The sequence below is a fragment of the Pelecanus crispus genome, chromosome 5, assembly GCF_030463565.1.
Source record: "Pelecanus crispus isolate bPelCri1 chromosome 5, bPelCri1.pri, whole genome shotgun sequence".
Lineage (NCBI taxonomy): Eukaryota > Metazoa > Chordata > Aves > Pelecaniformes > Pelecanidae > Pelecanus > Pelecanus crispus.
In genome coordinates, this window is record NC_134647.1 from 71896630 (window position 1) to 71924131 (window position 27502).

Sequence of the window (27502 nt, forward strand, 5' to 3'; positions counted from 1 at the left end):
TTGCTCTGCTAGGCAAATTCCCGTGCAAGCTGCTGTGAGACTGGAGTTTTTGTGTACACGTGCTTTCAACCTCTTTTGTAGGGTTAGGTTTGAAAAACTGAACTGAGAGAGTTGGTCTCTTGTGCTCGAGCTTGCCCTTGGCTGCCTGCCCCGTGGCTGCCTGTGCCAGGGTGCCGCAGAATGAGGCAAAGGCAGGATTATGACTTCACTGGAGGGTCAGGCAGGAGGTGGTAGCTGGCCCTAGGTGAAATTGCTCACAATAGCAAATGAAAATGCAGGTGAACTGACTTGTGGATTAAATGCTGAATCCTTCATTTCTCAAAGTCTAAGCAGCTATTTGAAGTTTATTTCAGTAAGCGCAATCACACAGTAAACACTTAATGCTCTCCTACAACAGAAGTCACAGAGTGACTGAGATTTACTAAGATTAGCAGTAAGAGATTAGAGCAGTTGATGCCAAATGTGCTTTGCCCATCTCTTCGGAAGTGTTTTACGGCACCTGCAGAGCTGCATGGTCCATGGTAGATGAGGGTAAATGGCTTAACTAGCACATTTCTTCTAGCATATTTGGACATACGAGACCACTCAAAGGGAATATGAGCTACTGTCTTGCCCTTCCAGGCAATTTTAACTTAATATTTGGCAGGCAGTGGGTGAGGTTTGTTTGCCTGTACTGAAAGTCGAGGTTAAAAAAAAAATATGCCGTAAGTGGTAGCGGCAATATTCCACTCTGTAAAATCCTACCTTTGCTCTTGTAGATTGACCTTGAGGATGTGATAACAATAAATCCTGAGTTATCAGAAGAGCAACCTGCTGCAGATGTGAAAGAGAACCTTCCTTTGCAAGAAAATGTAACTGTAAAGGTAAGTGCTTAAAGTGATTTAGTCTCTCCTAAGGTACTAAAGTGTCAGCAGCATAGGTCTTGTTATAAATAATACGGTCTTGTTATAAATAATACCCTCCGTCTTAATGTTTGAGGTCTCTAACTTGTCTTTTCTGCCTCACAGTTAGACTTTGGTCAGAAATCCTTGTATTGGTGTTGTCTTGAAGTGCTGTGCTAGGTGTTTGCAGCTTATCCAATTCCTTACAGCAGTCATTGTTTTTCAGAAACAGAAGCGTAGAACAACCCTTTCAAAAATTCCTGCTCCACGGGAAGGTGAGAAAATGTTCTTAGCTATATTCCTCTGAAACAGTGGTGGTCCTCCATTGCAGCCATAATATTCTAGCTGAGTGCATCATAAGGCTGGTTATTCAGACAATGCTAATAAAGAACATGCTGGTTCATACCAACACTCTGGACTCCTGAGTGCAGAAACTTTGCTAACAGATTGCTGTCCTGTTCCTACGACCTGGGCTTTGTTGACATGCTGTCCTTTTCTGCAGCATTGCTGTAGTTATTCCTTGATACTGCTTTAAATGTCACTAGGCAGTTACTGTTGCAGTGAGTTTTAAAGTTTCGTATGGAGTTTTGCAAATGCCACAAACACAAAAGGTAAGTGGCACTTATGAAGATTAAAAGTGTCAATGAGAGTGGAAAGGGCAAGAAAGAAATAGTGGTGACAAATGGATGTTTCCTCTTCAAACAGTCCCCCTTGACAATAACTAGAGCTTTATCCTTGGAGACATTTCAGACCAGGCAGCCAAAGCGCCAGCTGGTGTGCCATAGCTCAGTGACTGTGTCAGTACAGCGTTTTGAGCAAAGCCAGAAGAGAAGATAGAGATGTCAAGAGTGTGGCATCGCTAAGGAATTGTTTTTCTTGAGGTGTCAGGAGTTAGAAAACTCCCATGTTTTCTACCTTTTAGCTTGTTAGTTGACTCTTTTGGCTTTTTGAATTGCAAGTGGCAGCATTACAGGTCTATTTGTAATACACTCGCATGCTGAGGTTGCTAATTTAATGATCCTCTTACAGTGCACAGTTAGCCAGAACTTGTGCTTTTCCATGCAACTGAGCTGTAAACAAAACAGCAGGGCTTGTCTGGCCTCTTTTGCTGTATGTGATGCAAGACAGGGAAGCTGGTACCAGAAGACAACAGTACAAATGCCCTTGCATTGGAGAGGCAGGAGTAGTCAAAAGAAGCTTAATGTGTCAGAAGTTGCTCTGTACTAGAGCATCCCCATCTTCCTCAAATCCAGAGAACTCTCCATAAATTTTGTGAACTGGCAAGGAAAACGATGTGCTAAAGTTGTGACTGTCTCTAGACAGGTCAGCTAATGGACCTGGGTAGCCAGCTGGAAAAATAAAGGTGTTTTAATCCAGTCACTGATTGATGGAAAAATGGCCTCATAGAGGTCATGGCTTTCCTGAAGTATAGAATCTAATTGCAAATCTGAAATATCTGTCTTTCCTACTGGCACAATCTTGCTGCTGAAGACCTGCTCAGAGTACAAGAGAGAAGCAGTATTTTCAGTATTCCTCAAATATTATTATCTGTTGTTACAGCTAGCTAAACCCCACAAGTATCAATGAGTATCTGTCTTGTTGCACACTCTGCACTGCACCAATTAGAAAGCTAACTTTGGCTTCAGGTTTAGGTTCTTAGACCAAACACACTCAAGAAGACTACGAGGTGTCTGTCTCCACCTCCTTCAGGGAAGTGAAAGAAGCAGCAGCAGTGCTTTCAGAATGACTTAAGAAACAGATGTTGCCTCAGTCCTCTGAATCAATAAGAATTTTGGAGGATGCTGAATACCGTCATGTACAAGAATCACTTAAGTCAAACCGATTTAGATGCAGCAAATCCTCCAGCTGGTATGCCTGTCCAGGAGCACTATCATTTATAGAAAAAATGCTGCTGAGTTTGTGATGAGATCAGGTCTGGGCATGTGTGACAAACGCAAATGGAAAAAAATGCCATCTCTGAGTATAATGAGACTGATGCCTTTTGTTCCTAAAGTTGCAGCAGTGACACCTAAAGTCTCTGCACCTGAGCACAAGATTCCAGGTAAAGAGTCAACAGATACGAGCACTGAATTTTGTGGGTACAGTTCTAAGGAATTTGATCCAGAATTGAAATTTACCCTTGGTCTGAAACAAATCTGGCATCCTCTAAAACCATAGTGATTAATTCTGGATAAATTATTGTGATTGCTAGAGGTGAAGGCAGTTCTAGTTTTCGTATCACACTTCTATTTTTTTCATATCAGATTTGCTTTCTTTACAAATCCCTTGAGGTGTATGTTGCAATGCCTTCCCCAGACAGCTTTGCAAGGGACTTCGGTCTCGGTGAAATACCTTGGCATGTGACAATGGAGACTGCCTACAAAAGGACCCTTTCCAAAGATTTACTGTTGTGATTATATAGAGTCTTTTAGCTGAATTCAGTGTTATCAAGCTCCCTCTCCACTGTGCACCACGCATGCTGTCTGTGCGTGGGTGCTGTGATGGTGGGCATGATGCTGCCCATGACCAGATTGCAGTACTACTGTCACCATCAGTTGATTCACACAGCCCTGCATGTGTGAAGCTTCAGAGGATTTCCCAGTTCCCTGACTTTAACTTCTTCCTTCCTAGGTATTAAGGCTCTGGAACTGCCATTTTAGTGAATCCTTAGTGGTACCTGAAAGAAATTCACTGGAACTGCAAATCTGGAATGAACTCTTTGCTTTTCTGTAGTGGTGTATTTCATGATCACTTCTCACTGACCTATGTTTTGTTGCTTTGTCCTGCACTTTGCTAATGCATTAGAGATCTGGAAGTGGTCCTTCTAACTACACCTTGTTCCTCACTGTTCTGCATTTTGTGAGTACTTGATTTACTTGCAAATGTTTGAGTGACTGAGGCATGATGCTGACCTTGAATTCGTGTTTCCAAAGCTGTTGCTGGCCGTACCAGGATGTCTGTTATCACAGAATCTCAGTGCAGCCTCCAGGAAAATGAGATGGGGGTGGATCCCTGCACTTCTATACAAACCAGAAACAATTCATCAGTTCCTGGTGAGTGGAGAAAGAATTCTTACTATGAAGCAAGATGCTTTGTATGCATTTAATTAGGTGAACTGCAAATCCCAGGGGGAGGAGCAACCTCTACTCCTTCATATATAAAACAAGAGACACCTAGAGGTCTGCCACTATGTAAATATCCAGAGCTCCTACCTGAAGAGGTTCTCAAAGGACTTTGGAAAAATGTTGTTGAATAATGATGTGCTTTATTAGCCAGAGAGCTGCGGTTGTGTGGATGCATGTGGTATCTGCTTAACGGCATAAAGAGGTATTCACAGGGCTAGAGTGGGAAGAGAAGTGCCTTAATACTGCTGACAACACACTCTGTAACTACACTAGTAGTAGTTTTACCTATACTGCTTGAGTGAAGCAAGAACTTGAGCCTACTTGAATTATGAAACTGTAGTTATTTGTGCTTATCAGACCTACCCTATGAACAGTTGAGGGCATACCTTGTGTATTAAGTTCTGCAAAGACACTGAGATAAGAGGCTTGGTACTACATTCTTGTCTAGTCAGTGTGGCCTTGATTTGTAGCTTTGAATAAAAATTGGTAATTGGCAAAGGATTTAATTATTTCCTCACTTACCACAGGTTTTAGCTAGTTCTCTCTCCTGATCCAGAGTTGAGGAATGCCTATGGTCTGCGAAGCTTTACAAATCACAAAATTATTCTTGATCTCTGGGATCTAATTGTCTGGTTTGGTCTGGCTTCTTTCTGCAGCTGGCCGAACCAGGACTAGCAGGCTGAGCTGTGCTCCAGAAGTCTCACTGACAAATGGAAATGGAAATACAGAGGATCATCTGCGTGCTGCTAGAATGAGCTCTTCAGTGAGCCCAGGTACCAGGGAGCAGTGGGTAAGAACTGACTCACCAGTCAGCAATGCATCACTATGTGATTGCTGCTTTGTATACTCTGAGACTAAAGCTTTGAAAAGGTGCCTTTGGCAGTAAGACTGGATATCTTGAGTATTTTTTATTACAAACGTATAATTCTTTTATAGTGGTATCTCCTCAGAAATGCTGCCTTTACTTTAGAGTGGTAATGAGGCTTGCTAGGTAGTTTCTGTGGTAGGTAGATCCGGTTTGGGAGGGAAGCACTGCAAAATTAATGACCATCCTTCCGAAGATGATTGTTTCCTGTACTGATTGTTTCCTTTCACTTGTAAGTGAGTCTGTCAGCAACCTGGAAAAGTTGAAATATTTGTATTGTGCTTAAAACCTAGTATGAAAATTTAATCCAAGGAAATGTTTTTGTTTTATCTAGTTCGGAGAGGATCTAACATTGTGAAAGAGATGGAGAAGATGAAAAACAAGAGAGAAGAAAAGAGAGCTCAAATTAATGAAATCAGAACAAAACGTGCACAGGTGGAGTACTCTGCAATACACCAGTAAGGGGAAATTCTATAGGATAGTGCATCACAATAGTTGAAACCAAAACATTTTGGACAGGTTTTATTCTTACGAAGCTGTACATAAGGATGGATTGATTCTAATTTTAGAAAGTTCTGAATCTTGTGGCTTCTAATTGTGTACAGCTGATTGTTTAGTATGCTCTGGGGCTTTTTTGCTGCAACAGGTTCATTACCTTCACATCCATGGTTTTTCCATGCAGGAATTTGACAGCAGCTGCCCAAACTGGGAGTTTGCACGGATGATCAAGGAATTCAGAGCAACTTTAGACTGTCAGCCAATATCTATAACTGACCCAGTAAGTAAATACTGATGATACCAACTGCAGCCCGTAGACAGACTTTATTTTGTACTGAAGATTTCAGCATACGAGCAATTTAGTGCATCACTGCACCTTGGAAATCCTCTGAGCGTATTGTGATCTTGAGGCACCTGGTGGTATATGCGAGGTCACTTACCTCCCCTATTTAGGGCTAAGCTGCCTTGTATTAGTTTGCTTATGTCACTAGTGAAGAGCTTGGACTTTGACAATTATCATGGAACAATTTGTGTGGTAACATCAGTATTTTTCAGAGCGTGTAAATGGCAGAGCCTATTACATAGTAGGGTAGCTTGTTGTAGGTGCAGGTATAATTTAAAACAGACTATTGCCCTATAACAGAAAGTGTTATCATATGTAAGTCATGTATTAAGTAATTTTAAACTAGGTCAAAAAGCAGAGGAGCTAAAAGTAGAGGTCAAAAACTAGAAAAACCAGGATTGGTCAATATCTTCAGCAATTATGGAGGTAGCATTGTTTAATACCAGAGAACAACTAGTCCTTGTCCAGCAAAAGGCTTGCTGTGGTCAGTGAAAAATTGACAGCATTTAAGTTCAAACAAAAAAAAAAAGTAGGTGTGGAGTAGCTTACAACACTAGGTGGTTTGTGTGCTGGCATCCTATGGGGCTGAGAACCAGCTGTTTGTGTACATATCGCTGCATGACAGCAGAGGAGTTTGTCTTCTGCTTTCTGCCTCACCCAATGGAATATGCACTTTCCCAAATTCAACCAATGTGTAGCTGTACTGCACAAATAGCTAAACTTACTGCATCAGAACTCCAGGTCAAAAAAAAATACTTCTGGGGTAAATTAAAATAATAATAATAATTTGCCTGAATTTGACCATAGTCACAGTATTGGTATCACAGATTTTGCTGGAAAGCTGGCCAAGGACTAAACATTTTACTAATTCTGACACGGAATATTTGGGGCACTTTCTATAGCATATCGGCACTTCCACCTGCTATGCTGGAGCGTGCTACATAAAGGTCAATGGTTTGTAGTGGGTTTTTTTTGCACTGGATGGACTTTAAGACTTGCATCCCTGCATGAGTGGGTCTGATAAGTAGCAGAGGCAACTCTGATCAGCATATAGAAAAGCAGATGTGAGGGAGCATTGGATCTTTCTCTCTGTAATACTAAGTTGGTGTGGCTGTAATTGGGAAATAATTATTACTTGTTTTCTTACTTTTCTTTTAGATAGAAGAACATAGGATTTGTGTCTGTGTGAGGAAGCGCCCTCTCAATAAACAAGGTGAGTGTACTGACAAAGCAGCTCTGTCTTGGAGCAATTTGGCATTGTTTATTCTTGTTAAAACTGAGGGTCTTTTCTGTCAACAGAACTTCTAAAAAAGGAATGTGATGTGATTACTGTTCCGAGCAAGTCTGTCCTGCTGGTGCATGAGCCAAAGCAGAAAGTGGACCTAACAAAATACCTGGAAACCCAAGCATTTAGATTTGACTTTTCATTTGATGAATTCTCTTCTAATGAAATGGTGTACAGGTAATGCTTTCTTCTCATTGGGAACAACCTTCAAGATAAAAGCACAGAGCTATGGCTAGATGGGATCCTGGCTTAAAGAAACTGCTACCTGAATAAATATTAAAATCCTTTTTGGAGGAAACCAAAGGACTGAAAAGTCTAAAGCTTATTTTTTGCATGGCCTTGCTGATTTCCTAAGGAATTGCTTTTATTTGCCTTTTTTTGTTTTAGGAAAACTGATGAAGCAGGGTATGAAATGCTTGCCTTAACTGTCTTTTACCTTCTGAATATCCAGGTTCACTGCTAGACCTCTTGTAGAGACCATCTTTGAGGGTGGGAAGGCAACATGCTTTGCATATGGCCAGACAGGCAGTGGCAAGACACATGTAAGTTGTTTTGGTTTTTTTTTTCCCTCCAAGACCTCCAATTTTCTAGCTTTAGGTAAAGTATTTTAAAGCTCCTTGATGTTCATAATGAGTAGGATTGTATAAGGAGTTTGGATCTTGGTTTTATTGGCTTAAAGCTAATACTTTGGCAGCTGTTAATCTTCTTTTTTTGTAGTGTTATGTATTAGTTGGTTTCCTTTGAGGTTGTGAGGAAAATCGTACTAAAATCCCGCTATAGCTGGCTTTTTAAAAGACTCTAGGATGTCCTGACATGTTAGTGTTAGTCATTGCTATTCCTTGCCTCAAATGGCTGTCGATGCCTAACTTCAGTCTGCAAAGTGGGGCTATTAGCCTACATCTGAGACAAAGGCTATTGTCTGTGTTGTGTTTGAGCTTGGAGGCATTCCAAAGACTTTAGCAATTATATAAAAATAAGCCTCTTGTTGCATTTAAGTGATCTGCTATTGTTTATGAAGTGGGCAAATTAGTGTGCTCACTTTCTAACCACTCCTTCCAGTCTACCAGCTGCAGCTTCAAGAGACCTGAAGATTGTGTTTTCTGTCTCAAAGGTGATATGCTCTAAATTTTCAACAACTGTGTTGTCTTTTTAACTTCCTTCTTCTGGAAACTATAGGGAAGGAAAGTGGGAAACAGCATGATAGTGGAGTCAAATCTGCTGCTGTCTTGTTCTGCAAGAAGCCTTTACCCCAAACCACAGTGATCTGGACTAGGCTAGCTTGCCAGTTTGAGTAATCAGACAGTTGCTGTCATTCCAGTGTTAGAGGCAAGTTTTAGGCTAGGATCTCCTATCATCAGTGCAATGTAGCAAGCTGTAGATCTCTTCCAGTAATCCGGAAGGAAATTTGGAAGTTTACAGAAGTCTGGACACAGGCTGCCTCTGTTGCACTAGAATGGGCAGACAAACATGCTCATCTGAGCATCATTACAGGAATACAACTGTAAGGCACTAAAATCATAGGCAATGAAGTTACTTCCCCTTCCTGATCCTAGGATGCAGAACTACTGCAAGGATAATAGCTGTACCTTGACTGGAGTGCTGCATATTAAACTCTAGTAGACTGAGAACGTGTCATGGGATTGAGTTGTGGTTTTAAATAATTGACTCTGTTTCACATAAAAGTGGTAGAGCCGGTCACCAGGATAGCACCAACTGAAAATTTTGTTGGGATTAAAGGTACCTTGGTCAAAGGAGTTAAAGGTATTGTCAACTCTAGAAGTTTGATGTATTTTGATATGACGTCAGCTTTTGCGAGTAGCAGTGAAAATATTACTCAGCCTATGTCCTAAAAAATGAGGCTTTGTTTCTTCTGACTGGAGGCTATTTGCTTGCACTGTCAAGGCCATGCATTTCCCCTTGGAGGAGCAACTGCTTTGACTCTTCACTGCAGAACCTTACAGGCATTCAGCTGTTGCCTTGCATAGTCCAGATCTTCTTTCTGAACCGATAGGGAAGCAGCAAACTAATTTTATCCTGAATTGTACTGTGTTCTAATCATCTCGCTGACATCAGAGCATATGTATATGGTAACTTCCTAGTATGTTCTTGGGACTAAAATCAGGTAGACTGACTTGTTTGTACCACACCTTACCTCTGGCCTTTTTCTCTTCACAGACCATGGGCGGAGACTTTTCTGGGAAAGCACAGAATGCCTCAAAGGGTATATACGCTTTTGCATGTAAGTTGATTCTTCTTTAGATACGAAAATCAGAAGTGGTGCTTTTTCTTAAATAGATAAGATCTGGTTTTGTATGGCTATTTAAAATGCTTCCAGTAAAAGATACATGAAGTATTTGTTTTCAGTGATAAGTAGTGGTATTTGTTGCAGGAGGTATGATTATTTTTTTTTTGTTTCACAAAATATTTTCCATCCAGCCTGTAAGTTTCTAGATCCACACTTAACTCACCAGAAGATACTTGTTTTTGAGGCAGAGAGGTAGCATATTCTCTGGTTTGGCATTTGCTGGGCTGAACCATTTAATTTTGATTCTTCTGCTTTGTTTTTTGTCTCAGACTAAGGATGGTGTTTGGAAATACCTGACTTGAATGCAACACAACCCTACCCATTTCTGATAAAAAGCTTGTTATACAGAAAGCATATGAATGTAGTTATGTTTCTTCTTGTAAGCATTAGATGCAAAAAAACCTAGCGCATACAAAATATTCAGAAAACAGACGCTTAGAAGCCCCTCCTTGATATAATGCCTAGAAAACACTATGAACCCTGACCTCCTCTACCCTCCCTTTAGAAAGGCATATTGTGAAACTAGTCCACGTAGCAAGGCAGTTGAAACAAGAGCAACTCTTTGCTAGTCTCTGAAAATTAGTTATGACTTGTCCTGAAGGAAAGTCTTTGCTTTTCAGCTCAATTTCAAAGTCTGAAGCCTAATTGTGAGAAGCTGCACTGGATCCAGCCAAAGGGTCAACTAATCTGGTATACTGTCTCCAAACAGCAGCAGTGCAGATGCTCAGGGATGCATGTTTTTTAGGCTTTCCGCAAGAAGTGCTTGAAACACGAATACATAACTTTTTCAGGCCTGTCCAAAACACGAGCAGATCTCGGTGTTCCCCCAGATCAGTAAGGATTACTGTCTGTGGGTGACACTAGCAGTGAACTTCTGTATCCCCCTGTGATTTTCAGTGCCTGGATGAGGATGCTGCTGGAACTGCTCTCCAGATGGTAGCACAGCACTAATTGTTCCACTAGCATTTGTTTAGGATGACTGTTATTGAGCTGCTAGACACTGCCTTATGGCTGCGCAACACTTGAAAGTAGATCAAGTAGCAACTAGAATATGTTTTAAACTAGTTAACTAAACTCCTGCCTTTCCTCACTAGCACAAGATGTCTTCCTCCTTCTAAACCAACCCAGGTACAAGAGTCAGGACCTGGAAGTCTATGTGACTTTCTTTGAAATATATAATGGAAAGGTAAGACTTTTTTTTTTTTTAAACTTGACCTGACTTCTTTGGCTGAATCATTCATAAGTAGCTGAGTGAAACTTACTAGTTTCTATAGTTCTACACAGTCTAGTCTTGGTGTGCTTGGAATTGAACTGGAAGGTTATGTTAACGGTACTGTTTCTGTACAGTTTTCTATAAAGAGAGTGAACAAGACTTTCAAGGAGACTTTGTTCAGATTTGCCTTAATCTTGTTGCCTAAATATAGGTGTTTGACCTCTTGAATAAGAAGGCAAAGCTTCGAGTCCTGGAGGATGGCAAGCAGCAGGTTCAGGTCGTTGGTCTCCAAGAGAGACAAGTCGGCTGCGCTGAGGATGTCATCAGAATGATTGAGATGGGCAGTGCCTGCAGGTTTGGTGCCTTAAAACCAATAAGAAGAGTCATGTACTGTTGTACCTCCATGTCTACAAAAAATATATAATGTCTGTAACTGGTGCTTTGAGACTTAAACAGGAGCCTGTTGTTCCCAGTAACAGGCAGGCACTGAGCAGCACCTCTGCATGAATACAAGATGATGGTTACAGAATAAAGGGCTAGCAGGGATGAGTATAGTCTGCCTTCATAGCGAAGGTCAGAGTTCATGGTTCATATGTCCTCATGTAACTCCATGGAGAGAGAAGCTAATCACATGAGGAGATGGCTGCCCTGGTGCCACAGCTAAACCGAGCAGTCAAGCTGCTTTCTAGAAGTATCAGCTAGTTTACAGGAGCACAAGTAGCTCCTGTGGACTTGTAGGATCAAGGAAGAGCAGCTCGCATCAACCTAGAGTTGCAAAAATGCTTTGGCTTAACTGCAGGCCAGATGAGCTATTCCAATGGCAACAAAAATGTGCAATGTTGCTTGGGGATCTTGTCTAAAGAATCCTTGAGAGCAGGTGCCAAGGGACAGCTGTAGGCTTGGCTCATCATCCTGGCAGGAAGGCTGTGGTTGGGGCAACTCTACTGTTATACTGGTGTCTTTAATCAGGAGCTAAAATCTGAATTACCAAGTTTTTTTCTGTCTTGGTTAAGTTGCAACTGCTGTGGAAACATTACTAGGCAAATGAGAACTCCTTGGCTTCTGTATTACACTGCATGTGCAGATATGCACATCCTGAAAGCTCCTTTGGCATTCTGCTGTGCATGCTTTTTTGGCTGACGATTCAGTCAAGAACTGCTTAACATTTCAGACTCCTGCCTCACTTCAGGACAACCTCCTTCCCTTTCCCCCAGCAGCAAGGTTGCAGGTGGGACAGCGAACCTGCCAGCCTTCTCAGGGAATAAATGATAGTGAAGGTGGCAGGGAGGCTTATGGTAACCTGTAAGACACCAGTCTGTTTCCTGCAGTGATGGGGCAGGTGCAGTTGCACAGCAGAGGTAAGGTGCCAAGCTAGCTTGGCTGGAGCAGGGTATTTACCATGATTGTAATGTGCTAGCACAGCTAATGCTGTTTATTGGGGAGCTTGGCTGAGCTTACTGCGTAATGGCAGATCCATTAGGAGAATGACACGTGGCCTGCGCTGGGGCAGGGAGATGCAGTGCTGAAGGTATGTCTTCCAGCTCCAAATGCCTGTAAGGCATTAGCAGTCAGAAAGGCATTCCAGTGTAGGCTGACTGAGTTGAGTCAGGTAGATTAAATAGCCTTAAATCTCTACAGCTGGGGTGCAGGTTCATATTTTTCACAGCAGTCCTTCTATGCTCTTGTATCAGAGGTAATTCCATAATTCATGCAAACTTGAGGTATTAATGTGTGGAATAAAACTGGGGAGGTTAAACAACTTAATTGAAGGGCTGCAGGTCTTGTCTATTGCTGTTGAGACCTACTGAGTCTTCTGTGACACAGTTCTAATGCTTGTTTTCATCTCTGCTGTAGGACATCTGGGCAGACTTTTGCAAATGCTAGCTCTTCACGGTCACATGCCTGCTTCCAAATCATACTACGCCGAAGAGGGAAACTGCTTGGCAAATTTTCCCTGGTGGATCTGGCAGGAAATGAGAGGGGTGCAGACACCTCTAGTGCTGATAGGCAGACACGAATGGAAGGTGCAGAAATCAATAAGAGCTTGCTGGCTTTGAAGGTGAGCTATAGCTCCAGGAGCAAGTAGTGCTAATCAACACATAGATTCTGCTCACATGTAACTCTGGGGTTATCTGTTCTGTTTCTTTCCAGTGCAAGGGAAAAGAACAGCCAAAAAAGATCCTAGTTTAGTGTGTTATCAACCCTGAAAAGGGCATGTACTTCCATTTAGAATGTTTTCAGGAAAGCACTGCAGTTTTGTCAGGCCAGACACTGGTACAGCCATTTCAAGCTTCATTCAAGTTGTCTTTTTTTGTACATAGATGGATATACCAGCTGTTCTGTGACAGTCAAATACCTGGAGTATATTTAAAAAGCTATGAAGTACTTACAGAGCAATAGAAATGACCATTCTCCAGCCTGTTGAGTTTACCAGCAATTGGTAGTTGATATTGCATTCACAAGACTTTGTCTTTTCTTAGGAATGTATCCGAGCTTTAGGGCAGAACAAATCTCATACCCCTTTTCGGGAGAGCAAGCTGACCCAGGTGCTAAGAGACTCTTTCATAGGAACAAACTCGAGGACCTGTATGGTAAGTATGTGCATGGCACAAACATACACACTGCTTACGGGTTCTGTAATTTGACCAAATAGCTGCATGCTCTTCTACAGCGAGGGGACTTTGAAGTCAGAAAGCTTCAGTTCTCTGCAAAAAAGTCATACAGTTTTCCTCCTCCACTCACCCATGGTGACTGAGATCAAAAACCCGTGAGCTTTGCCCAGCCCCAGTAGAAGTGGGGCTGCAGAAGTCACTTTCATACAGTGAATCACAGTAGAGCCTGGTGTGCTCCCAAAGGGCTTTGCTTCCTGTGGAGGCTGCAGCACACTGGGTGTACACAAAGCCAGTTGAAAGCTGCATACAGGGCCACTGGCATGTCCCACAGAAGTTATAAAGAAAAACAGATTTGCCAGAATGTCTTGACTCTGACCCTTTGCTCTAGCATGTCCCAGCTGCCTCTTGAGATCTGTAGGACCACTAATATGAGCAAGAGTCAGATGTGGGAGTTGCTGAGGTATTTTGTTCTGTTTGCAGATAGCAATGATTTCTCCAGGCATGAGTTCGTGTGAGTACACCTTGAACACCCTGAGATATGCTGACAGGTAATGGCCTTTCTGACCTGGGGATTCTACTCTTGTTGCAGAAGGTGTTTTGGCTGCTTTTATTCTGACCAAAAGTTCTCTTGTCATTGCCTGTAATGGCAGTTTGGAGGTTGGCTGTTAGGACCAAATTACCTTAGAGCTGTCTTATGAAACTAACCTGGGTGTTCTCTGTGTGAGACATAACAGACATGTATTAAACCATGACTAATACCTCCTTTCCTCAGAGGAGTCTCTCATACTAGACTTCAGACTGTCCTGGGTTTTGCAGGGAGTTTACTCTGTCCTAAATGGTTACCTCCATGCCCTTTACTTTTTGTAGTACTTTGGGTCCCATCTGTAAGTGGTGTGCTAAGAACGCACCCCTGACATGGCCCTACAGCTGACACAAAACACTTGGTGCTCTTGATGGACTTTGATGTGAGCTAATAGGGTATGGCACCTTGGAGACTTTGGGCAAAATCTGAAGGACCTGGGGAACTCAAATGCCTTGAAGCAGATGGTGGAAGTGTGTGTTTTGAGTGCCCCATGGTTCATCTTGGGTACCTGCAGGGCACGGTAGATTTGCAGGGACTGAGCCCCAGGTTTCCCTGGGGGTCTTGCTGATATCTGAAACCCCTGTGACAGAGCAGTGAGCACTTCACATGACTCTACACCTCTCTGGTGAGGTGACAAGTAAAAAGATGACTGACTTTTGTCATATGTTAACAAGATGACACTTGCACGTTTCAGGCTTGGTAGCTTTCCTTCATTTAGTTCACAAAAGGCTGCTTGGTTCCTTCCTGGAAAGCATTCCACACTCTGAAAGGATGCATGGTAATTCTTGTCATAAGCATTCAGGAACACTGTGAATCTTGACAGATTCCCAGATTTGATTCTGTATTGAAGTTCCACTTTTTTCTTCTGGTGGACAGTCAGTCCTGCTCACCTGAAAGTACAGGACAAAATGCAACATCTGACTTAGTGTGCTTCAGTAAGATTCTAGTCTTGACTTGGGCCTGTTGGGTTCTTAGCCAGTGCATGAGGTAAGTTCAAGCTATAAGAAAGGGGGTATTAGGCTGAAACTTGCTGGAAATATGAAGCTGATGCTAATAACTGGAATGAAATGCCCAGCTGGTATCTGACATCTACATCTAGTGACATATCATCAGCCATGGCTCTTATCCTTATTATAGACCTATTCCAGCACAGTGGGTCTCTGGGAAAAATCAATCTTACTCCTTTTCTTTCTATACTAAGTTGTCTTAGTTGGTCATGACAGACCAAGCTGATGTGTGGAAGACTGCTTCTGTGAAAGGTGTTGCTGGCAATTAGCATTATGCACTTGGACATTTCTCTCCAGGAGAGGTCCCAGATTGGTTGTGGAGACAAACATCTCTCAGCTTTCCTTCCCACAGCCCTCTGGGGTTTCTGCCCATGTGAGCTTGTTCAGGGGGTGATAATGTGCAACTTCTTAAGCACAGCCGAATGGTTTTTGCTGAGCACTGATTGATTGTAGTAGTAGTTTTGTGATGCTGTAGCCCAGAAACTGCTGAAAGAAGAGCTTGAGTGACAAGTCATCTTGTTGCAGAGTGAAAGAGCTCAGCCCTCATAACGGAGGTGGTGAAACACAGAATCAGATGGAGACTGAGGAAAGAGAGACCAGCGGAGAAGGCTCAGGTTACAATGTATGTGCGTGCAGTGGGCTGAACAGATCTCAAAGCTGGGAACAACTTGCTGTTCTTACTTGGGCTGTTTCTTGCAGCTCCCCAAGGATGAGGAGGAAGAAATCTCTCCCCACATGTTCAACTTTCGTGAGGCTATGACTCAAATTAGTGAACGAGAGGAGAAGGTTGTAGAACAGCTTAGAGAACTGAGACAGGTATGTGGAAGAGGCAACCCCAGCCCAGGCTGCCTTCTACATGTTGATAGCACCTTGCCTTGTCTGAGGCAAGTGCTGCTGGGTAGGCTGTGGGCTGTACTGCAAGAAGCTGTCAGTGGTGTTTACTTTTTCCTCACTGCCAACTTTCTCCTGTGGCTTCCTGCCCAACTGGCTAAACTGGGGCATTTCAGTGCTTCTGGCCAGCTGGTCCCCCTTCCCCTCCAAACTAGCAACCTCTACTTGCTGCTAATGAGCACTGACTGGTAGTGGTCTGTAGAAGCTCAGCCCTGATTGGTGTGCCAGATTTGAAGAAACTAATTGAGTTTCCAGAAAGTCAATTTCTCATCGCTGTTATCCTTGTAAATATAGAGAGTGATGACTGAACTTGACTACCTCTTGGGAGTCACGGAGCAACCAGACTATGATCTTGAGACCTTTGTGAGCAGAGCTAAGCACTTTGTAGACGACAGCTCAAGAAACTTCCGTAGTGTCAGAGGTATGTGAGTCCCTGTCTCTGACTAGCACTGTCACTAATCTTTTTTCAAAGACCTGAAAGTAGCACCAGCATACCTGTGGGGGTTTGAGCACCCAGTCCTTCTGCATAGCTTACAGTTAGGATCACTTTCCTGGGTGATCATAGGGACAGATCTGAAATGTCCTATTGTCTGTGCTTTCCAAAGTAAAATCTTGGCTAGTAACTTCCACTTTCTTTGCGCTGCCATATAAAACTGCCTTCCCTTGAGCAGAAGGCAATATCCACCAGGAGCAGATGAGCTGAAGTCTGTTTGGCTAGTTGGTTACATAGTTTACCTTTTGCCTTGGTCAAAAAGCAGACTTTGAGGAAATAGTTCCCAGTGCCATGTTCTAGGGATTCACAGGGGTATGCCCACTGTTTCCACTCCTGTTTTCATGGATATCAGGCCTTAATACCCACCCACTTATACCAAGTGTCTGCCAGGCATATACTGAGATGCCATGTCTGCCAGCACCTGCGTTTGGCATGCCTTTGCCTTAGTATAGGGTGTTAATTAATGTGCAACAAAATCCCTCCAACTGTTCAGTTCTGACCCAGTTTGGAGACTTCCCAGCTCTGTGCAGGAGGATATCAGCTGCCCGTTCCCTGAGTGCTGCCTTTGTTTGGACCATGCTGGTTGAAGTGTCGGTAGAGAGGCAGCAAGGCAGATGTATGAGCTTGGCTGGCATGTGCTAAGAGTACCCATACATAGACTGCCTGACTAGGACGGGGAAGCTACACTGGTACCTGCTACTTTTCTGCCACTGTTGCAGTAACTTGGGCTTTGATTGCTACTTGACCAATTACAGCTGGCACAGTCTTTGCCTCAAAAACAGGGCTGGGCGGGATTTTTATTTTAATGAGGCTGAAAATTGTAGCATCAAAGTGAACTGTTAACCTGAAGTAGTGACTTTTTTTTCTTAAACAGCCCTGGCTGTCCTCCCATCTCAAATGCAGCCTGATAGCTGTATCCCTCTATTCACCACAGAGGGGTGGTGACAAGATAACAAGAGTAAATGCCCTGCTACCTTCTCTGCCTTACAGGCCAGGGAAATCTGGCCCTCTGGGATGGTTGGATTAGTGGCATCTGTTTGCAGTTTGAACTGCAAACTGCAAGCTTGAAACTAGTGATGAGTAGAAATGAACAAGTACAGCTGAAGAGCTTTGTGGGACCAGGCAGGATTTGATGTTGGCTGAGCAGTTTTTGCCCAGTTTGCTTCCCTCTGTGGCCCTTGCAGAGCCCTGCTGAGGGGGACAGCTGGGCTGGGGAGTTCAGCTTCCAGGTTGGTCACCCTGTCACTGTCTGCCTTTACAGAAACGTTGGATGCCCTGGGGGCTGCCATGCAACTGGAGGAGCAAGCCAGCAAGCAGATGAGCTGGCAGAGGCCTTAGTAAATACAGCAAAACCCGGGTTGAACATAAGCAGTCTTTTGTATGTCTTGCATGTTTGTTGGTGGTTTGTGTAACTCCTGTTTTAAATGTGGTAGAGCGTCTGCAGGTCACGTGTGCCTGAGGGCAGTGAACATGGCAGCCTCTCTCTATTCATGGCCTGGTATCAGGGTACTCGGCAGAGTCCTAGAAAGGCACCCCCCCAAGGCTTGGGGAGTGGGGCTGGAGAGTCTGCTGGATGTGTCTAGCATCTGGCCCTCTGCTAGTGACAGTGGCCTCCTCTGATAGAGCTAGATATACATGTATGGTTTTCTAGTGTACATATAACCTTTCCAGACATGCTTGAAACATTGCAAAACTGTTGCAAGCCTGGCTTTTCTAGAAGGAAAATGGACTATGTGTAATTGTAAAAAATCAGTATTTTAAGAAGTTTGATAAATAAATGTTCTTGGACTTAATTATCTTCTATCTTATAGAATATATTTGTTGCTGATTTTGGGAAAGTCTTAACAGCCCCACAAGACTGACTGGTGTTGTAGAGATAGGCTGATTTCTCGGATGAAGTTTCTTTTTGAAGTCTTTACACTTGTAATGTTTACATCAAAATCACTCAAAATAAATTTTGTCTCTTAATTTTTGAGATCCTGCTGGGTAGAACTTGCCTAGCAAGGGGGAAGCTGGTTTAGAGGGTACCTATCCTGCATGTGAGCAAAGCTCGGCATGTAGTGAGTGGCTCAGTTCTTATGACATCAGGTAAGTAGGAAGAGCCCTGTGATGCTCCCTTGTACCACTGGAATTTACTTAGGCTTTGAAGATATAGCCCCAGGATGTTATTTCACATTTTTTCCCCATAGATTTCCCATGCCTAACATGCCACAAAATACACATGTTCAATAGCCCACCAAAATCTGTATTTGAGGGCAGAAGTGGCTGGCCACTGGCTCAGGTGCAGCAAAGTTCCTCCATGGCCCTTGTGTGCAACCTGGGTCCAGGTGGCCCCACATAACCTGTCCTCTGGGAAGGAGCAGGCAGAGGGGCGGGGGGGGAGGCATGTGCTGCTGCCCTCTCTTTCCTGTTTGTTCAGCTTGCTTGGGGGGTTGTCTCTGAAAGGACAAAACAGCCCTGTGAGCTCTGGGTCCAGCAACACAAGATGCAGCTATGCAAACATCAGATCACAAAGGGATCCTTCTGCTGTTTCTCCCTTTTCTCCCTAGACCCCCATCCTGGTGTCCTGCTTCCAGAGCTGCCTTCTTACCCCCTAAAGGTAAAGGTGTAATTTAAGTGTCTGTGCCCCCAGCTCTGCACATACCTGTGGACTGCATCCTTGCCATGTCTCTGGGGCTGTCTGCTATTTTGGAGACCAGTTTTTCAGCCTGGACTGGGTCCATTTTTGTGTACCAGGTCTCAGGACTGTACTGGAAAAAGCAGCAAAAGAGTTAGGATCTTGATGGGATGTGGGCAAGCATCTAGAGAAGGGATGTTTCAACCCTGACAGGATCCTCCCCCACAGCTGGGGCACTTTGGATTCAACAATTTAGGTACTGGAAGCACTGTGGGGCTGAGCACTCTAAGGGCCTCTGAACTGTCAAAGCTGACTTGTACCTGGGCCCTGCCTGCATCATATTAAGATGGCATGTCCAGAGTAAAAGGGCTGTGATGCCTTACTGAGTTTGGACTAAAGCAAAGCAGTCCTATTCCACTTCAGATGTTACTACACTTGGATTATCCAGCCTTGCCCAGTGGTGTCTTGGGGGGAGTAGGGATGGGCCTGGGTGCAAGGAACAAGATGTTGTCCCTTGTTTGTTCCACCTTCCCTTACTGTTGTTTACTAATCTGTATATCCACCCCAGGAGCGGGAGTCAGGAGGGACTTGATTTGGAAGAGCTCAAGTCACCTCTTGCCTCAATGGCCCTTCAGCTTGTGCTTCTGACATGAAGTTCCCACTGTCACAGAAGTAGCAGTAGTCTTGAGATCTCTCCTTGCTCTGTCTTGGGGCTGAGTCAGAGCAATTAGCTTCCTGAATACTGAGATTGATGGTGAACCCTTCTCAAAGGGTGGCTGGGTTTATTTCTGGGCTCTCACGCAAGACTGGATTTCTTGTGAAAAGAAACTCCGAAAACATCCCTGCAAAACAGAGCAAGGTTCTAGGGCCACTAATAAACCCTATAAGGGAGGTACGTTTACCATAAAGTGCTGGAACAGTGTGTGTCCTAGTGCCTTCTTTACACACTCCTTCACGAAGGGAAATGTGTGGACGAAATACTGCAACAGAACAGAGAGCGGGTGTGTAGGGAGAAGAGATGTGAGTGTGTGTATAGAGGGCAGAACTGCACAGATGTTGTGGCTCCAGATAACCCATGTCACACACCACTGGGTCCCTGACCCACCTCCTTCAGTGCCAGTGCTACTGATGGCCCTTCATGAACACACCAAGAGGAACTTGTGGGTCCCTGCTCAAGCCTCACCTTGTCCTGCCCCTCCTCCCCCAGTGCCAGTTCCCACCTTCACTGACAGGAGGGGAGGGTGTTTCACTGAAATGATTGCAGTGCAGTAGTTGCCAGGGAGTTCATCCTGCTGTGCTGTCAGTGCCTGCTCAAAGGAAGGGTGCACTGACCCTCTGCATTACCAGGCAGGTTTGAAAACCCTCTTTCACCCTGAGGAGCCTGGTTGTCAGCCATCGCTCATTCAGCCCTTCCCATCTACTGACAGCATGGTCCTTCCCTGCGGCTGTTACGCAGGCAGAGCTGTGCTGAGGCAGGCCAAAACTCTTTACCCAGCACCAGCAGGAAAAAATAGCCTGCTTATAATTCTGTGCTAGTGTCTTGCTCCAGGCAAATTGTCTTGCTTAGCCCCTGAGCTCTGTCTGTGCTTGCTACCTACAGCAAGCCTGGGGGTAGAACAGAGGTGTGAGGACCAACATTGGCTTCCCAGCACCCTGCGTGCAGTGGGTGGCAGGAGGGAGGCAGACAGGAGGGAAAATACAGCTCTTCCCTGAAGGAAGTGTCACTCCTGCCTTTGTGAATAAGCCTGGGTCTGCTACACTTAGGGAAAAAAAACCCACAGTGCAGGCATCCTTTCTGCGCAGGTGCTCTGGGAGCAGCTCCCATGCTATGATGTCCGCCACCACGTACCACCACGCTCACCTCCAGGGAGATGCTGGAGTGTCTCTGGCTGGCCACATGATCCAGGTTCCCCACAGCAACCATCAGGCCGTGTACCACTTCCAGCTGGATCAGCTCTTCAGCTACTTCTGCTGACTCCTTGGCTAATACACTGCAATGAGATAGGCCATCAGCCCCTACCCCGTATGGGGGAAGCAGCACAAAACAAAGTGAGTCTGGGCCTCTTGGTGTGATCCCAATTGAAAATGATGCGTTCCTACCCTGCCCTAGTGGCACCAACAGACAGGAGAGTCTCAAAATAAACAAGAAATGTTTGGCTGTGTATGGATTAGCAATCCTTTAACATGTGGGCTTACTGAGAACCAATTGTTTAATGATTGGCAGGAGCTTCCTGGTATGTATTAAAGTCTAGCAAGTTTCTTGTGTGACCATAAAGAACCCAGAACTCAACCACCGCCACCATTACTTCTGTAAGCATGTCCCTGGAAGACACTCCATTATGGCTCCCTACCCACCAAGGGTTTTCTGTTGGCTGCTTTTGCAGGAAAAGCGTTCTGATAGCACTATCTTGTGGACACTGCAGGAAATTCATACTGAATGAACCGATTTTAGCACAAACAGCTGAATTTCCTTAAGGATTCTGCAGTCAGTCATAGGCACTAGATTCTTCCCTTGAGTGGTTGATGTTAAATAAGGGTGTTTCACTGCTTGCTGTGGCTCCCAGCTATGTGGACAATACAGTGGCCATGAGCAATACAGCACCCTTCAGCCCTGCACTGTGGCAGGACACACACTGCTTCCAGGCCCAGCCGCAAAGGGGACACTGTGACAGCACACAAGGCCAGAGCAGATGGGATTCTACGTCACCCTATAAAAAAAAAACCTTCAAGCCAGCTCCAGTGTCAGTAGCAAGGAGGGTCTGAGCACGGCTACCTGCAGGCAGCAGTGCTGCCCCATTCCTGAACACACCCCACCTCTGAAAAGGCTAGTACTGGGGACTTGGCAGAGCTGGGGTACTCAGCCAGAGAGCAGTGCCAGAGGTGAATGTTCCCTGGGAGGAACATGTCTCGGTCCTTTCCTACCCAAAGGACTCTAAGGTCCCTTTATGCTCCTGTGGGTTTTGCTCCAGAGTGTCTTACCCAATGGCTTTTGCAGCAGCTGCCTGCTGAATATACACCAGCACAGGCTCCTTCGGGCAAAGTGTGGTTGGGTCTGCATAAGGAACATTAGGAAGGTGAGAATGATCAACACTCCTAAGATGTTAGAAGGGAGGGGAGGTGGAGTTACACTGCTAGCATGAGCAGAGGGTGTAGTTTTTCAGGAAACGTGCCTTAGGCAAACGCTATGTACCATATGTGGTACCCCGCAAGGATCTGGGAGCATGATGCCTGCAGCTCAGAGGGCCTGCTCTGCTGACTTGGGGGAGGAAACACCCGGGGCTGGAACTGTTCATCAGCCTCACCCAGCAGACCTCAGCGGGTCTCTGGAGGCCTGCACGCTAGCGTTAGTGCTGCAGGCAAGCACTGCCTTGACTCGGGCAGCCCTTGCTGCTGTGCCCCTGGCCTCAAGGGCAGCCCCTGGCACCTCCTCCCCCACGAGTCAGGGCGACGGCTGAGCCCTGCAGGAGATGAGGGACCTTGGGAGAGGCACCCCCCTGGTCGCCCTGGCAGGCCGGGGCCTGCTGTGTACTCGGAGGCCTTTGGTCAGCTCTTTTACCTTTGGCAGTCTCGTCGCAGAAGGCAAATGGTTTCTTCCCGGGTGGCGTCAGTAATGCAACCAGGCCCTTCAGCAGGGCTGGCCGGACCTTGCGGGCCATGAGCGCCTTCAGCAGCTGGGTGGCTGGAGGAGAGGGGAGCCCCTGTCAGCACCGGCACTCGCAGCCCGGTGCGTTTGTGGAGAGAGGCAGGGACCCGAGCCAGCACCTCGCGGTGAGGGCTCTGCGGGCAGGAGGCGGCGGCAGCCACCCCAGCACCCGGGCCCTGCAGAAATAACGGTTCTAACAGACACAACGGTCGCTACGTATGTCTATCTTTGACCAGAAAAGGGGCAGCTCCACCGAAATGGAGCCTCAAAAAATTCATCGACACTCGTGCTTGTTCCTCTCCACGGAAATCTTTAGTAAAAGGCGAAAGATTTATACGATCTGAAGAGAAACCAGAGTATAACCGCCATGCCGCCCCGCCCGCGCCGCCCGCCGGCCCCACGCCCCACAGCTCAGGGCGACGCCCGACCCCAGCCCCGCGGCCCCCGGCCCGGCCCGGCCCCGCCGTGCCCGCACAGCCGCGCAGACCGGACGGCTCGGACCGGCGCCGGGAGCGGCCGCGGCGGCGGAGAGCGGGCCGGGGCGGGAGCCGGCGCTGCCGCGCTGCACCCTGGGTATGCAAACAGCCCCATGCTAATGAGGCACACGCTAATGAGGCGGCCGCTCCGGCGGCGGCACGGAGGGGCCCGAGCAGGGGGGGTCAGCGCCGCGGGCAGAAATGCGGGGCCGGGCCGGGCCGGGCCGGGCCAGCTCCGTCGCCCCCGGGGCCGGGCCCGCAGCGGGTCCCTTCTCCCTATTCTCACGGGGACAGCAGCATCCAAATTTGATACTGCCCCCTCTCCTACAGCATAAGCCTTACAGTTCTATTTTTAACCAAGCAAAGGACAGCTCCACCGAAATGGAGCCTCAAAAAATTTCTCGACACTCGTGCCTGTTCCTCTCCACGGAAATCTTTAGTAAAAGGCGAAAGATTTATACGATCTGAAGAGAAACCAGAGTATACCCGTGACCCCACCCGCACACGGACCCACCCGGGGCTGATGCCCCAGAGGATACGGCGACCCTCCTTCCCCTGCCCCCGCCGCCCCAGCCGGCCCGGCACCGGCTCGCCGCAGCCAGGACAGCCTCGCTCGGCCCGAGCCCACCGGCCACGCCGGCTCAGGGCGGCGGGGAGCAGCAGAGGCGGCGCGGCGCTGCCCCGCACTGCACGCTGGGTATGCTAATCAGCGCCATAGACGAGGGACATGCTAATGAAGCGCCCCGCCCCGCCCCCGCGGGGAGGCCGGGCTGGGCGGGGAGCGGGCGGCGGGGCGGGAGCGAAGGACCGGGGCGGCGGAGCGGGGCAGCAGCGAGCGGATGGGGGCACGGACCCCGCGGCGCCCGGGTTGGGCCGCGTCGTCCCCGCGGGCAGCGCCGCGCAGAGGCGGGAGATCGGCTCCGGGAGAGGCCTCCGGACGGCCCCACCGCCGCTTCGCCGCCACGGCCCGGAGCGAGGCGGGAGGCGGCCGGGCCCCGCGCACGGCGCTGAGCCGCGGGCGGTAACGAGCGGGCCCACCCCGGGGCCCCGCCGCGCCAACAGCGCCAGAGCGGCGGCCCGGGCGGGGCTGGAGCGCCCGGGGCAGGTCCCCAGCTCACCGCTTCTCCCGGAGCCCGAACCGCCGGCAGGCAGCTGCCCCGCCGCATCGACCGGGCTGGGAGAAGGGGCCGCCCGAGCCCCCGCCCGATCGCTCGCTCGTCGTTTGACCGGCCAAAGGGTAACGAGGCGGCCGCCCCCAGCGGGGGTAGGGACGGTGCGGAGAAAGCCGAGCAGCGGGGCCAGCGCTGCGGGCAGGCGGACCGCGCCGGCTGCTACACCGCAACTGAGGCACGGCACGCACCCCCCACCCCCCCCAAATCGTTCTATTTTTGACCAGAAAAGGGGCAGCTCCACCGAAATGGAGCCTCAAAAAATTCATCGACACTCGTGCCTGTTCCTCTCCACGGAAATCTTTAGTAAAAGGCGAAAGATTTATACGATCTGAAGAGAAACCAGAGTATGCCTGTTGACCCACCCGCACACGACCCCACCCCCGGCTGTCCCTCCCGAGGACACGGCGACCGCCGCCGCTCCCGCCCGCTCCCCCGCCGCCCCGGCCCGGTGCACCAGGCACGGCTCCGCGCCCGGACCGAGCGGCCCCGCGGGAGCGGCGGCGGCGGACGGCGCTCCCGGGGCCGCGGTAGCGGCCCGCGGTGCACCCTGGGTATGCAAATAAGATGAATGCCAATAAGACGCATGCTAATGAGGCGCCCGCAGCGCCGAGCGCGGCCGGAGCCTGGGGGCTGCAGCGCCCGCCCGGCCCCACTCGGGCCGGGGCCTCTCCTCCGCTCCGCTGCCCTCCGGCCCCCCCGCTCTTCCCCACACCCCCGCCTCACTCGGCGAGGCTTGGAGACGGCCATCCCCAGCCCCCGGGGGTTGCAGGACGGGTCCTACCTTCGTGCTGGACCTCCAGGTGCGGTGAGCACAGCACGCCCAGCACCGGCTCCACGAGGGCAGAGGGTGCCTCTCCCACCACGTCCTGGGGGGAAAGGGGCAGAGTGAGGGGGACAGCCTTCACACAGTGCTCCAGGCCACCTTCTTCCAGGCACCGGGACTGCCCAGTGCAGCCCCCAGCACCCAGGGGATGGGCTCAGCTCCCGCCGGGGCAGGACGGACAGACATGGGAGCTGGCGGTGCCCTCCACCCCCAGCCAGGCCCACTGCCCACCTGCATGACTTGGAGCGTCTGCAGAGCCAGCTGCTGCGCTCGGGGGGAGGCGCATGGCAGCACAGCGATGAGGCCTTTGTAGACTTGGTTCTGGTATTTGGGATTGCCGTGGCCCAAAGAGCCCATCAGAACCTGCACGTCTTCTTGAGCCTCTGCTGAGCTGGAAGTGACCAAGAACTCGGCGAGGAATTGCATCCCTGTGCAGAGAAAGAGACACCGAGTTGTGCGTTTGGATGAGTCTGCAGGCCACCCATCTCAGCCGTTCCACTGACACCCCAAGAGGACCCAGCACCACATCCCACTTGAAGCACAGCTCACAGAACAGAAGCCAGGCAAAAAGTTCTTTGTCTTCATCAGGAGCTGCACCACCAACTGGAAAAACAGTCAGCAAAATTCTCAGCTGGAGTAGTTGGCCAAGGCCCTTCTCACAAGCAGAGAATCTGGCACTGGGATGCCCACAGTGCTGCTATGGATCCCTCTGCTGATCCTGCCGCTTCGTCTCCCTTGGAGGAAGCTGTGACGGCAGGTATCTCCCCATAGCCTCCAACAACGTCATCTAAACTACAGAACAACTAATGGGGTTTGGCTTTCACTGCCCAGGAGAAAAAACAGGAAAAAAAAATGTTGCAATGCTCTTTCAAAAGATACAAGCCACAAAACCCTCCCACCCCCAGAGGGAAAGTCTGGGAAAGTTTGCAGTAGGCGAACGCTGCAGGTAAGAATGGAAACTGTTTTGTGGTTTAACTGGAGCAGTTTCAAGCAGCAGGACAGCAATATCGCATCAAAAGAAATGACTGTAAAGAAAGCGAGCTCATTAAAAACTGAGAGAGGGGATGAAATGCAACTGCTCAACAATAGCCGAGACTCTGAACTCCTTCAGCCAGAGAAACGCCGCGGCAGTCTGCCATCCGGCAGGTAGAGGGAAGGGAGTGGCTCAGCGCTGCGAGCAGCCCCGGGGGCCAGAGGTCAGGGAGAACATCTTTGCCAGAATTAGGAAAAAACATGGATGGACACGCCGCCTACCGTAGCTTTCACAAATGAGCTCCTTATACTTCCTGCCAGCGTCTGCAACGAGCTGCAGCAGCTTTACAGACTCCCTTTTGTCCTCTTCTTTCAGGTGGTTCAGCCCTAGTATTTCCAGGAGAATCAAGACACCTCCGATCTCCAGAAATTCAATAAGGTATCTGCGCCTGCAAGGATAGGAGGAACAAAGCCAAAAGCGTCACCTGCCTTGGAGCCCATCTTCCTCTCTCAGCACGCCGTGCTCCTGGGAACCATCACCTCCCGCCTCGCTGCAGCAGGTGCCCGGTGCCCGGGCAGTGGATGCAGGGCAGCTCAGCCTGGACCGCAGAGGCAGATGCCCGCCAGCAGCACGCCTGGCTGCCAGCAGGTCACCAGCCACCGCTTTACCCTGCGCTCATTTGAGATATTGAACCACGGGCACAGAAAGCGCCGTCTCTGCACTCAGACTCTCACCACACTTTTTCCACATTGTGTCAGTGACCCGGTGGCTCTGGAGATGGGCACAAGCAGTGGATTTGGTTTTGAGAGCATTTGAAATTCCTACAACAAGCCTCACTGGGGCCTGCCTTGCCTGAAATGCTCACACAGCCCTCCCAAAAGACCGCCAAGGACTTGTTACTTTCTTTATCTACTCACCCTCATGTGCCTTCCCCATGGCACCTCTCACACAGTGACATTCTATACTCACCCACTTGCAGCAGATAAGAAGATGCCAATAGACTTGAGCAGCTTGTTGAGGCATGTGCTGTACATGTAGCTGTTTGACAAGGCTAAGGAGAGATTTACAGACCATTGTGGTATCCCCCAGACAGCCTTTGGTAATATGGAGGTCTGAAGTGGGTACTCTCTCTGCGAAAGAGCATGGACCTTCCTCTCACAGGCGTGCAGAGGCAGCACGCTCATCCCAATATGAGAAAAAAACCTAATCCTAGGTCCCTGAGAGACAGGTTACATGACTTCCCTTCAGTTCCACCTTTAGATATCCAGGGGTTTTTTAACCCTGCAGAACATGGCTGGATATGGATGTCTCCATACAGAAGCTTATTCTTTAAACAAATTTTCAGTAGCAAACTTTCCCTTCCTCTCCATCCCACTACTGCACGCCACCTCCAGCTACCCAAGGAAAGAGATACGTCATCCTGAGCCATGCTGTTAGGCGAGCCAGAAACAAGCTGGCTCCCTGGGAGAACTCCAGCTCCAGCTCTGGTTCTGTCTTGCCATCATTGCTTTTAATGAAGTTGTCCAGGATGCGGCTTCGAGCAACTTTGTGGGCACTGTCCCATTCCTGCAAGAAAACCATGAGCTTCCTGATGGCTTCCTGCTCTTTGACAGAAGTCATGATGTCTTCTGCCTAGAGAAAAGTGAGAAAGAAGTTAAAAACGGGCTTTGAAGATACAAGAAGTCTGTACTAAGGAA

General features: G+C 47.9%; 2 protein-coding genes and 3 non-coding genes across 6 annotated transcripts; 1 reads left to right on the forward strand and 4 right to left on the reverse strand.

Annotated features, from left to right (window-relative positions):
- The first annotated feature begins 1107 nt into the window (after positions 1-1107).
- KIF2C (kinesin family member 2C) lies at positions 1108-17518 on the forward strand. Of its 2 annotated transcripts, none has more exons than XM_075711656.1 (18): positions 1108-1156; positions 3815-3934; positions 4663-4779; positions 5206-5306; positions 5554-5649; positions 6871-6925; positions 7012-7174; positions 7449-7539; positions 9173-9236; positions 10397-10488; positions 10727-10869; positions 12370-12574; positions 12996-13106; positions 13608-13675; positions 15243-15339; positions 15417-15533; positions 15903-16029; positions 17363-17518. In XM_075711656.1, exons 2-18 carry the CDS (start codon positions 3835-3837, stop codon positions 17437-17439), a joined length of 1824 nt encoding a protein of 607 aa, XP_075567771.1. In that variant the 5' UTR covers positions 1108-1156; positions 3815-3834; the 3' UTR covers positions 17440-17518. The 2 variants fall into 2 exon arrangements, with proteins under 2 accessions (XP_075567771.1, XP_075567772.1); XM_075711657.1 differs by lacking the exon at positions 4663-4779 and adding an exon at positions 15814-15829 and having other exon boundaries at positions 15907-16029.
- On the reverse strand, positions 2088-27485 carry ARMH1 (armadillo like helical domain containing 1). Its single transcript, XM_075711658.1, has 12 exons — positions 27220-27485; positions 26775-26843; positions 26087-26253; positions 25064-25260; positions 24791-24875; positions 22275-22397; positions 21698-21770; positions 20580-20709; positions 19621-19698; positions 18746-18851; positions 8429-8437; positions 2088-2218 (listed from the first exon to the last, which is right to left on the reverse strand). The coding sequence occupies exons 1-12, from the start codon at positions 27423-27425 to the stop codon at positions 2088-2090; spliced, it is 1374 nt and encodes a 457-aa protein (XP_075567773.1). The 5' UTR covers positions 27426-27485.
- On the reverse strand, positions 22607-22721 carry LOC142593630 (U5 spliceosomal RNA). Its single transcript, XR_012831107.1, has one exon. It is a non-coding gene; the product is annotated as a U5 spliceosomal RNA (small nuclear RNA).
- On the reverse strand, positions 23207-23321 carry LOC142593637 (U5 spliceosomal RNA). Its single transcript, XR_012831114.1, has one exon. It is a non-coding gene; the product is annotated as a U5 spliceosomal RNA (small nuclear RNA).
- On the reverse strand, positions 24243-24357 carry LOC142593638 (U5 spliceosomal RNA). Its single transcript, XR_012831115.1, has one exon. It is a non-coding gene; the product is annotated as a U5 spliceosomal RNA (small nuclear RNA).
- Positions 27486-27502: the final 17 nt, after the last annotated feature.

What these genes read in the sequence shown, in the direction of transcription:
- ARMH1 (XM_075711658.1), bottom strand. Translation starts at nt 27,425, where the DNA reads ATGACTTCTGTCAAAGAGCAGGAAGCCATCAGGAAGCTCATGGTTTTC. An exon ending in AGACGCTCCAAGTCATGCAG is followed by an intron (nt 24,876 to 25,063) that starts GTGGGCAGTGGG and finishes CTTTCCCCCCAG; the next exon opens with GACGTGGTGGGAGAGGCACC. An exon ending in CTGCGACGAGACTGCCAAAG is followed by an intron (nt 21,771 to 22,274) that starts GTAAAAGAGCTG and finishes TTCCTTATGCAG; the next exon opens with ACCCAACCACACTTTGCCCG.
- KIF2C (XM_075711656.1), top strand. Translation starts at nt 3,835, where the DNA reads ATGTCTGTTATCACAGAATCTCAGTGCAGCCTCCAGGAAAATGAGATG. An exon ending in GAGCTCTTCAGTGAGCCCAG is followed by an intron (nt 4,780 to 5,205) that starts GTACCAGGGAGC and finishes TGTTTTATCTAG; the next exon opens with TTCGGAGAGGATCTAACATT. An exon ending in AGAGCTTGCTGGCTTTGAAG is followed by an intron (nt 12,575 to 12,995) that starts GTGAGCTATAGC and finishes GTCTTTTCTTAG; the next exon opens with GAATGTATCCGAGCTTTAGG.